Source organism: Acinonyx jubatus, chromosome B1 (genome assembly GCF_027475565.1).
Source record: "Acinonyx jubatus isolate Ajub_Pintada_27869175 chromosome B1, VMU_Ajub_asm_v1.0, whole genome shotgun sequence".
Classification (NCBI taxonomy): Eukaryota; Metazoa; Chordata; class Mammalia; order Carnivora; family Felidae; genus Acinonyx; species Acinonyx jubatus.
The window spans coordinates 167,784,239-167,802,848 of record NC_069382.1 but is presented as its reverse complement, the minus strand read 5'-3'; the positions used below and the strand labels follow the sequence as shown (position 1 = coordinate 167,802,848).

At 47.1% G+C, this 18,610-nt stretch overlaps 1 protein-coding gene across 13 annotated transcripts in view; it reads right to left on the bottom strand.

The window, feature by feature from the left end:
- The window catches only part of APBB2 (amyloid beta precursor protein binding family B member 2), a 377,264-nt gene that overhangs the window by 65,746 nt on the left and 292,908 nt on the right, over window positions 1-18,610 (bottom strand). For all 13 annotated transcript variants that reach the window (XM_053217427.1, XM_053217431.1, XM_053217425.1 and 10 more), the window contains 2 exons: window positions 7,815-7,961; window positions 4,247-4,374 (listed from right to left, as the gene is read on the bottom strand). In XM_053217427.1, coding sequence (XP_053073402.1) covers window positions 4,247-4,374; window positions 7,815-7,961 — 275 coding nt within the window. The remainder of the gene's footprint in view (window positions 1-4,246; window positions 4,375-7,814; window positions 7,962-18,610) is intronic.

Below are 18,610 nucleotides of genomic sequence, written 5' to 3'. Positions count from 1 at the left end.
AGAAGAGAGCTGTGGCCAGCAATCAGCATGGGCACCTGAAAAACAGGCTCCTGAAATCCTCCCACCCATCCTTGAATGACAGCTGGCAGGCTCACAGAGCCTCACAAGAGAGGTGGCTCTCTGGTGGTCTGCCTCAGTCACTGGGGACAAAGTGCCAGCTCTAAGTCCCATGGCCATTTGTACCTGTGAGGATGCCCTCCTTCCCACAGCAGGAGGCAGCAGGGAAGGTGAACTTGGATACTCCCCAGTACTGCCTTGCATTGGAAATACAAGGCTTATGAAACTCCTTTCGCCAGTCTGGAGGTCTGAGAGCCTTGATCTTTATCTTGCTGGGATCAAAAGGAAACAAAGTACAGGGGCGGCTGGATGGCTCGGTCAGTTAGGCACCCGGCTCTTGGTTTTGGCTCAAGTCACGATCTCGAGGTTTCATGAATTCAAGCCCCGTGTCAGAGAGCATGGAACCTGCTTGGGATTCTCTCTCTCTCCCTCTCTCTCTCTGCCCCTCCCCTACTCATGCTGTCTCTGTCTCACTCAAAATAAACTTAAAAAAAAAAAAAAAAAAAAAGAAGAAGCCAAAGTATAGACTAGCCAAGAGAGAGGAGGTAGCTCTCTCTTTGTTGGGCAGCAATGCAGAAGTGCTCTACAAAACACCACAATAAAGGCAGGCACAGCCCTCGAGAATAAGGCAAAAAGTTCAGCCCAGTCCAGCGATGACCCACACCCCACAGAGAGCCACCATCCGGTGTGACTGCAGCTTCTTCCATCACCCATGGTAAGAGGGTTCTCCAAATCAACCTTGGGGATCAGTGGGGGGTGTCACGGACAGATCACCTCCCCACCCAAAGTAAACTTACTCCCTAAGAAACTTCTCCAGAGGAAATCAAAAGCCTTGAGATAGGGCTAAACCCAAAATAACTTTAAACAAATTCTGAAATTCCATGGCTCAGTGAAGCACTCTGAATTTCAAGAAAGATTTTGTGCCCTTCGAGCCTCTGGAATGCATACTTTTCTTTTTCATTCGAAGCTCAAGAAATCCCCTAGGAGCCCTTGCAAACGAATACAACTGCCCTGGTTTGATTTTCTGTGTGTACCTGATCCCACTAACTGACAAGCAGATTATTACAGGGTTAGAGGGGAAGAAAGAGAATGGAATCGCAGGAGCTCGGGCTTGCAAAGCAGACAGCAGAGGGTCAGGTTTGTGGTAAGTTGTCCATAAATGTTAGGGACTGTCACTGGCATTACCATGGTTATCTTATTACTCACCAGAGAACACAGAGCCCAAGTTCCAAGGACTGTGCCTCTTGAGTTATAAATCAAATCAGCAAGTCTTTGCTGGGCACCTAGAGTGCTGAGCTGGGCATGTAAAGGGCTGCATTCACCATATCGTCTCTTCCTCACATTTCATTAAACATATCTTTTTAGAATTCAGAGACACGGCGGGGGGGGGGGGGGGGGAGGGAGAGAGAGAAGAAATCCCTTAAGAGATTCCATTTTCTCAGGAAGGAAGGTTACAAAGGAATGCAAAACGGGCTCATTTTTGCAAGCAAAATGAAACACTTTTATGTTTTATTCATGCAAAATGAAAACCCCTTTCCTTTGCAGCATTACAAACTGAATTTGCTCGTGTAAATTGCTATAAAAAAAAAAAGAAAGAAAGAATTAAAAGCAAAAGAAAGTTAAAAAAAAAAAAAGCAGGAATACAAAGGCCCTTTCTTCTAGGGAATGAAAGCTCAAGGGACCAATGGGGAGAAATAGAACCTTTCACTGGCAAACATACTTTTTTATTTACTGCTTCCAAAAGCAATCCGACTCAAGGGCCCCCAACCCAGTGCAGAAGCTTGAAGTCCTGACAGCCAGTGTGGAACTTGAGGGAATTTCTAAATGACACTTATCTGCTAACACTGAGTAAGAATAAGAAGCAGTTTCAAAAACATGGTTAACCGAGCCCACATTTCAAAAAACATAACCAAGGCAATGTAACCCAATTCATACTGCTATCATTGAGGGGCTGCGGGGCGGGGGGGGGGGGGGCTCTTCTTGCTTTGGAAGTTGGAGGATAACTGAACTCATCATGTCTGGAACAGCCCCTCATCCCCCTGTATCCAATGATAAGCTGTCCTTGAAACCTGAGGTCTGACTCCTCCCATATTCACCCTGTCTTTGAAAGGAAGCTGTGTAATTAGATGTATCTGCTGGTCTCTGTTCCCTTCACGAATTAAGAGCTAACCTTCATTAACCATTTACCACATCTCCATCACTGTGCCAGTTAACAATATGGACACAACTGTATATATACACAATATATACAAATGCTTTGTGGCCCCTATTACGATCTCCATTTCACAGATGAGAGAAACTGGGATTCAGAGCTTGAATAATTTTGTCAACTGGATTTTTGAGTATTTTTTTTCTCCCTGAACATGTGGCGTTTGGCCTCAACTTCAAAAACTGGGTAGGCTGAAACCGTCATCAATGAAAATCTGCTTATGGTCTAATCTTAAGAAAGGTTAACAATCCCATCTAGTTGTACATGCATATAATGATCTTTACCGAGGCTCCTGCCTTTAAAACAACCTTGGGGGACAGGAACCAGGCAAGAATCGAGCATCCTACACCCTTCCATTAAGGCTAATGTTTTCAATGATGAGCAAACCTCATCAGGTATTTTCCTTGTAAAATTAATCAATTCATATCAACTCATCCCTGTGGTGCTATAGCTCTGGCATGGTTAAGTGAATGACAGACAGGTGTATACGCACAAATTATCCACTCATTCCCCCCAGTGCACCTGGCCCAGCTGTCACCGTTCATCACTCCGTTACAAAAGCTCAAAGACACAACTCGGGGTGCCTGGGTGGTTCAGTTAAGTGTCCGACTTCAGCTCAGGTCATGATCTCGTGGTTGGTGGGTTCGAGCCCTGCCTCGGGCTTTGTGCTGACAGCTCAGAGCCTGGAGCCTGCTTCCGATTCTGTGTCTCCCTTGCCCTCAGCTCCTCCCCCACTCACACTCTGTCTCTCTCTCTCTCCCTCAAGAATAAATAAACATTAAAAAAAAATCCAAAAGCTCAAAGACACAACTGTGCTCTTAGGAAGCTTTATCCAATCAGCAGGCACAAGACACTCCCGCTTTCTCTCTTGCAGACCGTTTATTCTTATGTCTGGTTATAGCAAAAATGCTTGTTCTTACACTGATGAGTGCATAACCATTTTTCTTTCTGCTTGGAACCTGAAACTGAATCAAAAGACTACCAAATCTACCCGGGATAAACCAAGGCAGAGCCCCCAAGAGAGGACCACACGACCCAATAAACCAGAATGCCCAGGAATGGAACCAGAATGCCCAGGAATGGAGCCATAAGCCCAGAAGAGCATCTTTCTGTCATCTGGGATTTTCACTTGCTTTTGTCCATTTTCAACAAAGAAACAACTAATCATCGTATGCCTGATCCCTAAATGCTAGGAGATCCTCGGATACTTTGAGAGTTGCCAAAGGTTAGCTATAATTTAAGAGCTGAATGCATTTCATGTAGCCCAATTACTTAACAACGGTATCCAAGTATGAGGTCTGTGGTAACTGCCACTTTATTATTTAGAATATGTATTTGGATTTCCTTATTTCCAGCCATCCTAGAGAACAGACGATTCACAACACATCTAAGAAGTACTTGCTGTAAATAACAAACGTTCAGCAGAATTTCAGAAAAACACTGAATGGAATTTTGAGGTGACCAGACATATCAAATGTTAAAAAAGTTCGGGCAGCCCCAAACCCCAGAAGTTCCTGATCAGCATGATTTAATGATCTAAAGCTCGTGGTACAACCTCTCCCTTCACACAAGCCCTCTAAGAAGGAAACACCAACAGGAGGGCTTCTGAAATGGCTAAGATTAACCCAGACTGCAGAGAAGAGGGGGAAAAAAGGGCAGGGGTCCAGAGAGCCTGGGTGAGTCAGCAACTCAGATGAGGAGGACGTGCAGGAGGAGAAAGATGCAGAACTCGAAGACAGGATCCAGAGTTGCAAAAGGTGTGAGGGGCAGAGACCAGGAAGGGAAGTGGTTTGGAGGGTTTATGAGGCAGGGACAGAGATGTGCTTTTACTCTTTCACGTTTCTAAGGACAGTCTATTGACACCTTTCATGTTCAGTGAGGGACAACAACAGCGAGGCCACACTTTGGTGTGAAGGAAGGACTGGAGCGGGGGGGGGGGGGGGGGGGGGGAGAGGGGAGGCACCAGCGCGGGGTACTCACCGGCCGTTGTCGCGGCCCACGCCCCACACACGGATGCTCGCGATGGGCTGGGAGTGGAGCACGGTGCGGTCCATGGGGTCCACCAGGCTGAGTGTGTCGTTCTCCAGGATCAGGTACATGTCTTTCCCCTGGGGTCCCAAAAGAAAACACGCTCTTTTTCTCGGGAAGCTATGGGTCATGATGCCTACAGCCATCTAGGGACATCATTTCAAGGGGCAAAAGAAACCACCCTTCAAGTCTGTTATTTGTTTTCCTAAGAGCAACATCCTCTCCTGACTAAGCATAAGTCTGGGGCACCTGGGTGGCTCAGTCGGTGAAGTGTCTGGCTCTTGATTTCAGCTCAGGTCATGATCTCACAGTTCGTGAGATCAAGCCCCATGTCAGGCTCTGTGCTGGCAGGACGGAGCCTGCTTCGGATTCTCCATCTTCCTTTCTCTCTGTCCCTCCTCCACTCATGCATGCTCTCTCTCTCTCTCTCTCTCTCTCAAAAATAAAGAAACTTAAAAAAAAATATGCATGAATCTTTCATACTCTCCCCACACCCAGCTTCTCTCTCCCTTTCCAAGTCCTCTCAAATGTATCCTTAGCCTGCCTTCTACCCAGCTCTTGTTTTTCATTATTTACAATTCTGAATCTTGACTCGGGGAAAAAAGGCTAATGGAGGGGTTCCCTGGAGAATCTGGTCTTTCGCTAACTCCACGCCTGTCATTCTCATCACCTGTCTCTGTCCATCCCTTCCTCTCTGGTCAGACCCTAGCAGGCATGTCCCCGACGGCCTTCCCACAACCATTACCATCCCATCCCTTGGTATGTACAGTACTTTGCATCTATGTGATTTGGTTGACAAACAGCAGGTGCATTTGTGGCATGTCTTGGTACCACAACAGCTAGTGTTTATAGGACTTTATCGCATTGCAGATATTATGCCATGTGCTTCGGGCACATTGGTTCATGATCTTTCTGACTTGCCCTGAGAGCTTGGTGTGCTATTATCTCCAATTCACAGACAGGGAAATCGAGGCTTCAAGGTTAGGCAACGTGCTCCAGGTCTGACCCAGAAACTGTGAGGCCTTTAGCAACACGGTGCTGCTGTAATACCACAAGGAGAGGCCGAGGTTTCTCACTGCTTGCATAGCTCTTTAGGGTTTGGCCTCCTGTCTCCTCACATATGTTGGCTCTTTGGGGCCAAGAACACTGGACTATTCAATTTTATTCCCCCTGCAATTCCTCAGGCATCATTTGAGAAATTACTAAACATTTGCTGTACACTAAAAGACGGTGTCCTTTCCCCCACCCTTAGCTGAGGGCAGCCCTCTGGTGGTTTTCAGGAGATGCAAGATGGCTGTGCCTCGGAGAGCTGGGAATGGAGAGGGGGCAGGTCCCAGGTGGTGCCAACCAGGTGATGCACACTGGGATTACTGAGAGCTGTCTGGGCATGTCTGGTGCCTTCTCCTTCCTCTCCGTCCTTCCCCCAGGAATGAAGCACTGACTGTAGCCTAAGAGATCTTCAGCCAGACCTGCTAGTGAGTGGCCCCCAGTACAACTCCCACCTGGTAACCCCCACCCCACTTCTGTCCAGCTGCTGCATGGCAAACACCTTGCAGATACTAACACACTCTTAAAGCCTCTGTTTTAATGCTTTATGGGATGTGAGCCATGGTCCCCCTCACTGAGCAGGGTGATGCATTTCCTTTGAGCTAACTCAGCTTAGAAACCCCAACCGGTCCTCCCAAAGGTCCCAGAGGCTGTCTTTGTTGGTTAGTTCTACTGGCCATCTTTACACTGTTGGTCAGAACCGATGCCAACTTCCAGCTGGTCATCTAAACTGAGAATGGCTGGCTGAGTACGGAGTGTCCCTGAATGAAAATACAGCGTGTCTTCTGCTGGGTCATTCAGCACACTCATAGCTTCCCATGCACATCCTATCGATTTTCTCATTAACACACGGCAGCTCTGGGCTGCCCAGTATAAAGTCTTGCTAAATGGTTTTTGTTACCCCAACAGCGATGTGTATGCAGCCGTCATCTAAAGATGAGACACTCATCCAGCACTCATGACTATATTTTCAGTCAGTCACTCAAACATGTAAGGAGTTGTGCTGTATGTGTGAGGCATGGCAAAAAGGCAGAGCTCATAACCCTAAGCGTTGAGCTATACTTCATATACTATGAACTAGAAGCACTGCCTGAAGAGTATATTATTCAGAAGAGGAAAGAACTGAGAAAAACAGGAATGGCATAGCAGGGTTAAGTAGCAGATTTCTGGCCTGGCTGCTCCCTCACCCTATATCCCCATCCAAAGTTCTCTCTCTCTCTCTCTCTCTCTCTCTCTCTCTCTCTCTCCTGTAGGAATCCTGCCAAGTGGAGATTGCTTTAGAATTTTACTAAGCTCTTCTAAGTATCTAATGCTAAGTATGGTGGTATTCATCAGTCACTCACACATTAGTATAAATTACTTTCTTCTAAATCCTAGCTGAGATTTGTTCTTTTGGTGGAATAGCATTTTTAACTGAAGGAGATGGCAGGTAGATAATTTGGTGGGAAAGACATGTCTGGGTATTTGGGTGGGAGGTGGGAAGTAATGCAGTGAAAGTATGGGAAAGCCAAATACCAAACAAATGTCCTTTTCTTGGACAGGAGAAAATTTTTCCCTCTTTTCCCCATGCTCGAGATCTGAAAGTCTGGACGGCAATGCAGCCCAGCCCCATTCTAAGGTACAGAGACTCCTCCACGGGAAGCCTTGGGAGCCCCACTCTCATTATGACACAGCTCCTAGGGTAACATGACGGGGGCTCCAAACAGCCCATCAAAGATGTCAGGGCTCTGGTGACCCTGGACATGGTTTAAGGGTCATGGATTCATGCAGCGAGCACTGTTTCCAGGTGCTTCTAACATACCTGCTCCCCAGATCTCCAAGCATGGTAGGAATATGGATTTTCCCGTTTGATATGATTTTTATACGAATTTGGTATTTTTACCTATTACGTTCCTTTCTGAAATGATGTCAATTAACATTTCAAAAACAGAATTACCTTATTCAAAGTAAGAAAAGAATATATAGGCATCCATTCTAAAAGCTCAGGTATAATACTGATTTTCAGATTATAAATAAAGCAGAACGTGTTATAAAAGGATAATTTGTCAACTTTTAGAGTACAGGGACATCAAACATTGCTGCGTGTATGTGTAGGGGTCACATTACCCTTTGAGAACATATTTTCAGAGAGCTCTTCACTCCTTCCTACATAAGGGTGCATCCAATATTGCATGCAAGTTTCGGGGTTTCGGGGCCCTAGCACCCATTCATACATCTCTGGGGCTCAGAGATACCAGGTCAGACCCTGTCATGTAGACACAGAACTGTTCTCTGCCAGGGCCCAGTCCTCGCTGGGATCTTGGCTGGGCTAACAGATAAATCAAAGGGTACACCATGCTCACACTACCTGCCTTTCTGGGAAAATGCACCTGATAAACATCCTCAGTATCACATCCCACGGAGCTCTCGCGTCTCACAAAGCACAGCAGAGCATAAGCAAGCCTGCCATTAATTATTCCCACGTTTTACTCACCTCTCCCCAGATGCCGACCGTATCCCGGATGTCATTTTTGCAGTAAGAAAGCTGCCTGATGCAGTTGTTGACGGCAACGCTGCTTTTACCAGGGGCGAGGTCCTCCTCTGCCATTTCCACCCATCCCAGGGAACGCACAGCAAAACACTGGAAGACAAAGCAGAGGGCATGAAAGTACACACTGATCACGGCCCCTCTCCTCCAGTGTGCCCAAATCCCCTGCAAGGTAGCCCTAATGCATCTTCAGTTACTATATCATGTCTGGTCATCAAATTCAGCAAACAAATCCTCCATTGTTGGAAAATTACACTGTGACTGTTTTTTACTGTTAAAAACATGTAGTGATAAACAACTTCTTGCCTACTTTTCTGTGTGTGTTCAGATTTCTGTCTCAGAGTGTAGATTACTAGAATTACAGAGCTAATTAGTACAAAGATTTTTGAGCTCCTTTACCTATGATAAGGCATTAAAAAATTTTTTTTTACATTTATTTATTTTTGATAGACAGAGAGAGACAGAGCACAAGTAGGGGAGGGGCAGAGAGAGAGGGAGACACAGAATCCAAAGCAGGCTCCAGGCTCCGAGCTGTCAGCACAGAGCCCAACGTGGGGCTCGAACTCACAAACCACAAGATCATGACCTGAGCTGCAGTTGGACGCTTAACCGACTGAGCCGCCCGGGTGCCCCGGCATTTTTTTTTTTTTTAATAGTAAGAAATGCAACACCCATGAAATTTACTACTTGTTAAACGCCTAGAACAAGATAATGGGAGAGAGAAAGAATTAAATACATATTAGGTACTTGTTTCTAGTAATGATAAAGCAAAATGTGTTTTCTAGTACCCAGAAATGAAGGAAAATAGGGGGAAAATGTGCTTTTGTGATAATAGGTCTCGGGTCCTATAGCATCTGTAATTAGCACCAAATCCTGAAAGCCCACACAATGGACAAGTTCATAAGATACTTTACAGCACAAATTCTTTTAATGGTTTTATCCTTTAGAGATATTTTATTTGAGATCACACTCCTTGTCTTCCTTTTAGAAATTCGTTTCTTCAACTGTTTCAAAATATAAAAAGTATTATATGCACATTGCGGCAAATGAGAAAATTCAAAGATGTATAGAAAAGAAATTCACGGGACATGTGAGGGGTAATTTGGCTACAGATCTGCTTACTGTCAATCGCCAGGGATGCTAGGTGGCTGAAACCGGGGGCTCCCAAGCCGCACAGTACTTGAAGAAGAGCCTTCCCCGCCCAGGCGGGGCAAAGGAGGGGCCCCGTCTCTGTGGGAGCCAACAGGCTGGCTCTCAAAGAGCATCTTGTAAAGTTCCCAGAGTGTACTTCATAATCAGACTGAAGAAGAGGCAGTTAACTAGGTATGAGCAGTGAACAGGACAGCCCAACTGTTAAAAAGACAGAAAATGCCCACCCCACCTCCAGAATGCAAACAGCCAGGGACCCCGGGGAACGGGGAATGTACCTCCATTCTTTCCACGACCGCTGCCCTAAAGTAACCTCTAGCTTCCTTAGAATACATTTACACTGAGGTTTTGAACCTCCCCCCAACTCACAGGGCTTGGCTGCCAGGGCAGTTCCAACAAGGACCACTGAGGGCGGAAGAACTCCCCCTCCCCGCTGGTCGGAGGAGTCCCTTGGAGGGTTGGAGGCGGCTCTTGGGAGGGCCCAGCTCTGACCCATAACCCGTGCTAGTATGAAAACCAGATAACCAACCGCCCCGTGCAGTTGCCATCTCCGGACCTGCCTGCTGTCCCAGCTGAGTGTACTTTTGCTTTGATCACTCTTGAATGCTTGCTTGCTTGCTTGCTTACGTGTGGTTCTGAATTCCTCCTTGGCCAGACTCAAGAACCAAGGCCGGGGAACACGACGACTTACTGCTGACGAAATGAAGAAATGCTACGAACTGTCCCAAAGTGACCACATTCAGTCCAGTTCCACCTCCCCTGTCTCGCCCCCACGCCCTGACAGGACACCTCCTTCCCCGAGTTGCTCACCACGTTCTCTCAGGGGGCCAAAAACCCATCTATTTAAGCAAACGGCACACAGGTCCTTCAGCCTAGTGGGGACACAGTGAGGTATCTGCATAAGCACAGGGAACAGAACAGCAGCCCTGAGCTGACGGTGGATAGGATGCCTTCTACAAATACACCAACAAGACAAGGTGTCCCTGTTGACAGCTGCAAAAGCTACTCAGCGCTCTGTGTCCGGAGGGAAGTTTCTGGGAGACGCCCTCACACTTCATCCAGTGCAGCGAAACCACTCACAGGGGAGGCGGATGCCCACGGGCACGAGGGCGGCCGTGACCAGCAGGGGGGTGGCCTCTGTCAGTGGCGGGCCCGGCCGTCTGCAGCTCTGCTTCCTCAGCCCGGAGACCAAAGTGTGTTTCTCCTGGCGGGCAAGTCACACCCGCCCACACCATGGCACACAACTTCCCCAGCTCACAACCTCCGGGGGGCAGGGTGGGGGGCTGTGCCCCTCAGTGTCCCTTTCTGCTTCCTGCACGTTAGTGTAACTCACTAACCTCCTCCTTGTTGGTTCCAGCGTGGCCCCACATCGGTAAAAACACAGTGCCACAATGATGGGGTTTTGGGGTGGCGGTGGGGTTGGGAGCTGACGGCCAAGAAAGAATTCCTGAGACGTCTTTTGATGTAAAGACAGTGATTTTATTAAAGCGCAGGGACAGGACCCGTGGGCAGGAAGGGCCGCACTATAAGTGTGTGTGTGTGTGGGGGGGGTGACCGTTTTATGGACTGGGGAAGGGGGAGATAAAGTTGAGAGAGTTCCTGAAGGAACTGTCACCTGCTGTCCACGGATTACTGGAGGCCTAGCTATTGTCAAGCTAAGGTTGTTTTCTCCTCTAGCAAAGCATTAACGTTAAGACAGGAGGGAGTTCCCAGAGAAATGTTATACTCTGCCTGCCTCAAGGCGCTGCAGGTTATAAGGAAACTGAAATTTACCTGCCATTTCCTTCTGCCTTTGATCCCCCCATCACTATGGAGGGAAGGGTGATGTTGGGGCTCCAGGAAACTGAGTCTACGGGGTTTCAGGAGATTAGGCTATTGATAAGATTGCCTTTTTCCCGTAATTTACTAAGATATTTGTAAACTGATGGAGACTCTATCAGTTTAACCATTTGTTTTCTGTCCTGTCCTTTGTCCTAGAGCAGCAGGAGGGCCTGAGGAATGCCACACATAGCTCACATGGGGGCGGCGGAGGGTGCTATTAGCCTGTACTTTGCCCTCAGCTTGCCCCACACTCCCTCCTCAACAACCCACCCAGCCTGCTTTCTGATCTTGTCACATCCCACCTTGTGATGAAAAACTCTGCTTTTCCACCTTCACCAAATAAGCGTGTGGCGATTTCCCCATAAGCCAACAAGCAGTTCTCAGACACCAGCTGGGTGTCCTAGGATTCAACTCCATTCTGACGCCACCTGCAGACAGTCCCACAAGAGTGTCTCTCCTCCCCCACCCCACCCACTGCATCCTCCTCCCCCCACCCCCACCGCCACTTCAGATGCCAGTCACAAGCCCAGGTTATAGACTGCAGGTTCCAACAACTCACTCCTTGGATTCAGTTCATTTATTAGAACAGCTCACAGAACTCAGAAACATTTTACTTACTAGCTTCCACGCCCGCCCAAGTACCCTGTTCTCTCCAATCTCCATGTGTTCACCATTCTTTTGGGTTTGTATGGAGACTTTATAACTTAGGCAAGGTTGATTAATTCAGCGGTCACAGGTGCACTGGTGATGGACCTCAATCTCCAGCCCCTTCCCTCTCCCCAGGGTCCAGGGGTGGGACTGAAAGTTCAACCCTCTACACACCAGGTTGGCTCCGCTGGCCACCAGCCCCAGCCTTGGGTGCTTTCCAACAGCCAAATCATTAGCATAACAAAAGTGATTAGCATCCCAATCACTCTCAGCACTTCAGGGAATTCCAAGGGTTTGGGGAGCTGTGAGCGGGGACCAAAGGTAAGCACCAAACACAGGAGAAATATATCTCAACATCCAAATATATTTTTTTCTTATAAATCACACTGTCACACATCTCTAGTGCTCTCCTCCTGTGTCAAAAAATAATTGGAAACTCTCTTGATTTGGAGAACATTTATATCATCCCAACCTACTTTAACGCAGAAAATAAACACAGCACAATTGTATCATCTGACACAACAAACCAGACATTGTCCAAATGCCAAAGGTGTTATTAATTCATTTACTCCTCAAGTCAACCCTTTGAAATCAATACTACGTTAACTGTACCCATTTTCTAGGTGAGGAAAGAGAAGGAAGCATCAGGCTAATAAGTGGTGAACTCAGGGTTCAAACCCAGGCAGTCGGACTTCAGGGCTCCCACTCTTAACCACTCTCTATCTGTCTGAGATTTTGCTGGAGGAACAGTGTCAGAGAGGGCAAGAGAACAGCCAGCAACATCAGCACAACTGTGAGTATATATGGCCCAGAGCAGGGACAGCCTGGATTAAAATCTCAGCTCTGATTTACTGGTACTGTGATCTTGCCAAGTGATGCACACGATCCCAATTTTTTCCTCATTTATTAAAATGGAAAGAACACGCTGAACATTTGTTGAATGGAAAGAGCAAATGAATAGAGTGCTACAATAAATCTTAACTGGAGTTATCAAAGGGGGAAAGAAATGAAAGGACAGATTTGAAGTCAGGGTGACCACATGTTCCAACTGTCCCCACGATAGTTCTGGTTTATGTTTGCTGTTCTAGCAAAATCACTGAGTGGCTCCTTTTACTCTCCAGTTTGGATAATAAATTATTATGGTCACTCTAGTCAAATCCCAGTGATTCTGCCTCTGACGTGAAAACTGAGGTTTTAAGGGGATACTGTGATACGCCCAAGTGGAAACAGCGTTCGAGATTGACAGAAGCTGCCATCAACAGACCATCTGGTGATCCTGGCAGAGGTGAACGGCAAAATGCCAGTATGACCATATGAATGGTCATATGCCCTTTAAACTAGAAGCCAGGAACACATTTTGCCTGCTACAAAATCCTACAGCCCGTAAATAGCCAAAGGAATTTATTAACAATAGGTAGGGAATACTGGCTGCTTTTTGTCCTTTGAGTTCAAGATTTCAATCTAAACAAGCTCACTGAAACTCAAGGGTATTTTTCTTGGCTAAGAAATGCACATGGTGCATGAAGTGCATTGTGTCACACCGATAAAAAGAAAACAAGACCCCTTACTATATTATTACAACGAATTTAAGTAATTTTCCTTGTGCAATCTTGCTGCTGTTGTAATTCGGTTTCTGATCTATAAAGCTTCACCACGGGTCCCCGTGGCCTATGAGGAAACAGGTGTAAGGGGAATAGCCGAGAACCACCAGGGAGTGAGCTTGACTTCCTACTGAAGAACCAAGTGACAAAGAGCAGCCTGTGCTGTTTGGTGCTGCCCCCATGTGGCGAGGAAAGTTTACAACCACCACCACTTTTCCTTAAGCTCAGAAATAATGGTACTTAGTGTAATCAGCTCTGGGAATAAACATTTGTTTCAGAGTACGGAAAGAGCCCAAAATATTCGATCAAAAAAACCCAAATATTTAACCTTTTTCAAAATTTAAAGAAAAAAAACCCCAATGTTTGCTCTTTGATGTTCCTTCTTTTTCTCCTTTCCTTCCTTCCTTCCTTCCTTTCTTTCTTTCTTTCTTTCTTTCTTTCTTTCTTTCTTTCTTTCTTTCTTTCCTTTCTTTTTAAAATTTTAAAGTAATCTCTACACCCAACATGGGGCTTGAACTCACAACCCCAAGATCAAGAATTGTACACTCCACTGACCAAGCCCATCAGGCACCCCGATGTTCATTTTTCAGTAGCTCTTTACCAAAAGGGCACAAATGAGTAATGGTTCAGGGAAAGGACAGTGTCATCGTATGAATCTGGATTTAAGTCACAACTTTGGGGAAGTCACTTCAGATCTCTGAGTCTCAGTTTCTTCATCTGCAAGGTGGGAATAATAACAGTACCTATACTTTATAGCATTGTTGTTGGGACTACATGAGACAATGCAGATAAAGTGTTTAACATAGCGCCTGGAATACAGCAAGAACTTGATAAACGTTTGTTATATCATTGACAGATTTTAACTTTCCTATGTGTGGGTTTTAAAGATCTCTCTAGTTTCACAGACTGCAGCAGAGGCTAGCATGTGGAGATGTGCTGTGGGCTGTGGTACATGCAAGCACAGCACCCACAGGCCTTTGTTGAAACACAGAAAACTGGCCCCTGGCCCCACAGTTTCTGATTCAGTAGGTCAGTAGGTCCTAGTAGGGAGTCTGCAAGAGAATCTGCGTTTCTTTCTTTTTTTTAATTTTTAAAATAAAAAAAAATTTTTTTTTAAAGATTTTTGAGAGAGCGCGCATGCACGTGCATGAGTGGGGGAGGGGCAGAGAAAGAGGGAGACACAGAATCCAAAGTGGGCTCCAGGCTGAGCTGTCAGCACAGAGCCCTATGTGGAGCTCGAAGTCAAGAACCGTGAGATCATGATCTGAGCTGAAGTCAGATGCTTATCCGACTATGCCACCCAGGCCTCCCCCCCACCCCCCGCCTTTTAAAAAATTTATTATTTATTTTGAGGGAGGGAGAGAGAGAGTGTGGGAGGGGCAGAGAGACAGGGAGAGAGAGAATCCCAAGTGGGCTCCATATAGGGCAGAGCCCGATGCGGGGCTCAAACTCATGAAGCATGAGATCATGACCTGAGCCGAAGTTGGACGCTTAACCGACTGAGCCACCCAGGAGCCCCGAGAATCTGCGTTTCTAACAAACCCCCAGGTGGTGTCGAGGTTGCAGGTCTGGGGGCCACGCTGTGAGAACCATCGCTATAGACAGGACGGCTCCTTTCCTCACCCAAGGTCACGCTGGCCCTAAGCTGGTCCTGAAAGTAAAGCGTGGGTGGAATGCCCAAGACTGCCACTTACTATTCATGACCTTGAGCACGTCAGTGAAAATCTCGGGGCTCAGCTTCTTCACGTGATACTCAAATTCCCTGTCTCCCAACAGTCTGTCACATGTGCGGATTAACGGGGCAGAGTTTGCCGCTGCTCCTGTTGCTGTTGTCAGTCATCACTGGCATTAGGGGAACGAGAGTCATGGCTGAATTCGAAGGGACACAGCTCTTAGCCCGAGGCTTCCTTCTCTCCCACCCGGTCTCTCCTCCCCGGACGGGAATCAAATTGTCACATCTCGGTTGGAAACACACATTCTGTTTCAATTTCATTGTCTCTGAGTACTGCATTAATAGAGACACACGCCTGGGGGATACCTCTCCCAGGGAACACGTGTTGAGGGAAAGAATACAGTAAAAAGCCTTGGTTTCTATGGTCAGACAGTCCTGGGTTTGAATTCCTACATTCCTGTCAATGGGTGCTCAACCTCCGTGAATCTAAGTTTTCGCAGATTAAAAATGGTTACAATATAGGCTCACAGAGCGTCCAGGAGATCCAAAGGAAACGAGGAAAGGAAAGTGGCTGGCGCATTGTGGGCCCTCAGAAATGTTCACTTTCTTCTCTTTCCAGATCAAGGAGGCCCTCTCGTTTCACTCTTTGTTCTCTGGGAGGTGGTCTGTGTTTTCTTCCCCTGAGCTTTAATGAGGACAAGCAAGATGAGAACACGATAGCAGAGGACTGGGGGGGGGGGGGGGGGGTTGCTGTGCCAGGACCAAGATGAGACAAGGGTGGGGGCAGGGGGGAGACAAGAGAACCAGAGCTGCTGGAGGGTCCAGCCTTGCCTCCCCCAAGGAGAGCGGGCCTCGCTGAATGGCACCGAGGAACACGGTGCTCCAATGAGCCAACGTCCACAAAGCAGCACCTTCATTGCCCAGATCAAGTTCAGTGCCCTATGACTACTGAGCGGCAATGACAAAGAGGAGGATGATATCAGAATCAACAGCCAAACTACATTCGAATTTAAAAAGTTCACAGAGAAAAGGCTACAGTTGGGTCTAGCACTACACATGTAATCTTAGTTAACACTCATTTATAGGACTGACTTTCCATTGAAGCCTAATCACCCTGCAGCACAATAACAACGGTGTATTCAAGTCAATCAACATTTACTGAGTGCCTATTAGTTTCTGGAGACACAGAGAAATGAGTCAGACACAGCTCCGCTCTCAAGAAGCCTGCAAAGGAGCAGACACGAAGTGGGAATCTATCACACGGCAACGTGAAATAAAGGGACACAGACGTACACATGCGTGTTGATTGCTCAGAGACAGGGAGTTTGGGACTGATTCCTGAGTGATGTGGTATTGAGCTGAGCCTTGTAGGATGGATGGATTCATTCAGTTAACAAACATTTACTGACACTTTAAGCCAGGTACCGGAGACACATCGATGAACCAAACAGACCAAAAGGCTCTGCTCTGAGTAGTATTTTAAAAAGTTGGAAGGGTGTATTCATTTGGCCATGGCCCCAAAGGTGACACAGCTCTGCTGAGTGAGCAAGATGAGTAAAGGTACATGGTATGCAAGGGAGGGGCATGAGCATGGTGGTTTAGGGCCCAGGATTTCAAGTCACTGATCTGGGAACAAATCCCAAGTTGGGTGATCTGAGCCAAGTTACTTAATCTTGGTGAGCCTCAGTTTCCTCCTCTGTTGCAGTGAGGACAATGGTATGGGCCTCCTGGGGGTACTGGCATGATTAAATGGAATAGTCTGTGCTCAGTATCTTCACAAGATCTGGCCCAAAGGGGATGGGTGAGAAAAGGGAGCTGCTCTTTTCTCAAGATCTTCGGTCTTTGTCAAATGTTTCAGGATTGGGGAATGCCACCAACAGCCAGCCATTCGATCCTGTTTTGTTTTTCCAACTAACGATCAAGTGGGACTACACCTCAGTGGCTGGAGGTGGAGAGAGACACAGGGCCTGGGGAGGAGCAGAGGAGGCTCTGTATTCTTCAGAAGGGCAGGCTCTATCTCCTCAGCCTATCTCAGGGGGTTTAACCAAGAGTCTACCGCCCTGGGGATAGGGTCCGTGGATGGGCTTCTAAACCTCCTGAAAATATATTCCAAATTATTTGTGTGTTTCCTTATTATGGAAAAGTGTCCAAAGCTTTCACCAACTTTCCAAAGGCTGTGAGAATATGAAGTGTTTCAAAAGAATTCCAAGGGAGTTAGATACCAGAGTACTCAGTCATCATGACGTCAATTAAGACACACGTATCGGGATACAAAAAGCTTACCGGCTGGCATCAGAGTTCTTCTCTGACAAGTGGAGGAGGAGGAGGAGAATGGTTCAGTGGCTCCACATACGAAATGATCGGGAATTCAGGGGAGAACAGAAGTGTGAATGAAAGGCAAGTGGGTATATAACCTCTAGGGAGGCACAGTCTCTGAGCGGGTGGCTTGTAAAGAGGAGGGAAGTTCTGAAACCCGCACCTGTTTTTGAACGCAGTGTAAGCCCCTGGATTATCCTTGGTGCTCCAGCAAAAGTGAGCTACAAAGCAATGGCTGATGTCCAGGGAGAATGAAAAGAGAAGGGTGTATGCTCCCCTGGGGAGATGCAGGAGAGAAGCAGCAACAAGCAAAGGCCTCTGGGTGGAGCCGGGGAAGTCAACACAAGCCCCAGGGCATGGGCAGAACTTTGGGAAGGACCCCTGGACTTCCTCAGGACAAGAGACTGGCCTTCTCCCCTGGAGCCTGGAGCAGGGTGATTCTGGCTGGTGCCGAGTTTCCCAGAGCTCTTCTGCAGAGCCCTTTTAGGTCTGTGTTCTTGGGGCCATGTGTTCCTGCTGCACAAGACTGTGAAGAAGAACTTTTCTTTTTTTTTTTTTTTAAGAAAAAGAGAGAGAGAAGCAGGGCTCAGCTGGGGCTCATGTTTTTACCTGAAGTGGGGCTCGTGCTCACCAACTGTAAGATCATGACTTGAAGTCAGATGCTTATAGACTGAGTCACCCAGGTGCTCTGAACATCTCTTTTTTTCTTTTTAATGTTTATTTATTTAATTTGAGAGAGAGACAGAAAGCATGAGTGGGGCAAGTAGGAGAGAGGGAGAGGGAGAGAGAGAGAAAGAGAGGATCCCAAGCAGGCTCTGTGCTGACAGACCCACGTGGGGCTCGATCTCATGAACAGTGAGATCATGACCTGAGCTGAGATCAAGAGTTGGACACTTAACGGACTGAGCTACCCAGATGCCTCCAAAGAATATTTTTTAATAATCATACAGCCCATATATGAAGTGAGAGTATCTTTTTCAAAATTTTTTTCCATCTTGGTGGCCAGAATAACACAGCCACTTACTTCATGACGTTTGACATCCTCTGTTCCAGGAGATTTCCCTAAGAGTTAAGAACAGCTCTCCACCCTGTCACTGCCAAGTTACTGTGTGCAATGGAGACGGCCCAAGCCTGATTTCTCTCTCCGGGCCAGTCTTCCGAACGTCCAGGCTTCACTGAGAACTAGGCGGCCAGGAAGCAAAGGGCTGTGACGGTCAGTGATGTTCACAGAGACTGTTCTAAAAAAAGCACAGGCTTTTCATGACTCAAAACATCTTCCTTGGATGTTGCCTCCGTAACAGGGAGGTCTTCAGTTAATTGGTGTTTGTGGTCACTACATGGCAGAATATGCATCACTGTCATTAGGGACACCGTTTTTAATATCATGAAGCTTTATTTTCTATCGCCTTTCTTTGAAACACTGAAATGCTTTCCAAGTCCAGCCCCCCGGTGGGCTCTGACTGGAGAGGTGGCTGGGGACTCCAGAGTGGAGCCTGACCCACTTCTCCATCCGGCTGAAGGAAGGAATCAGCCTG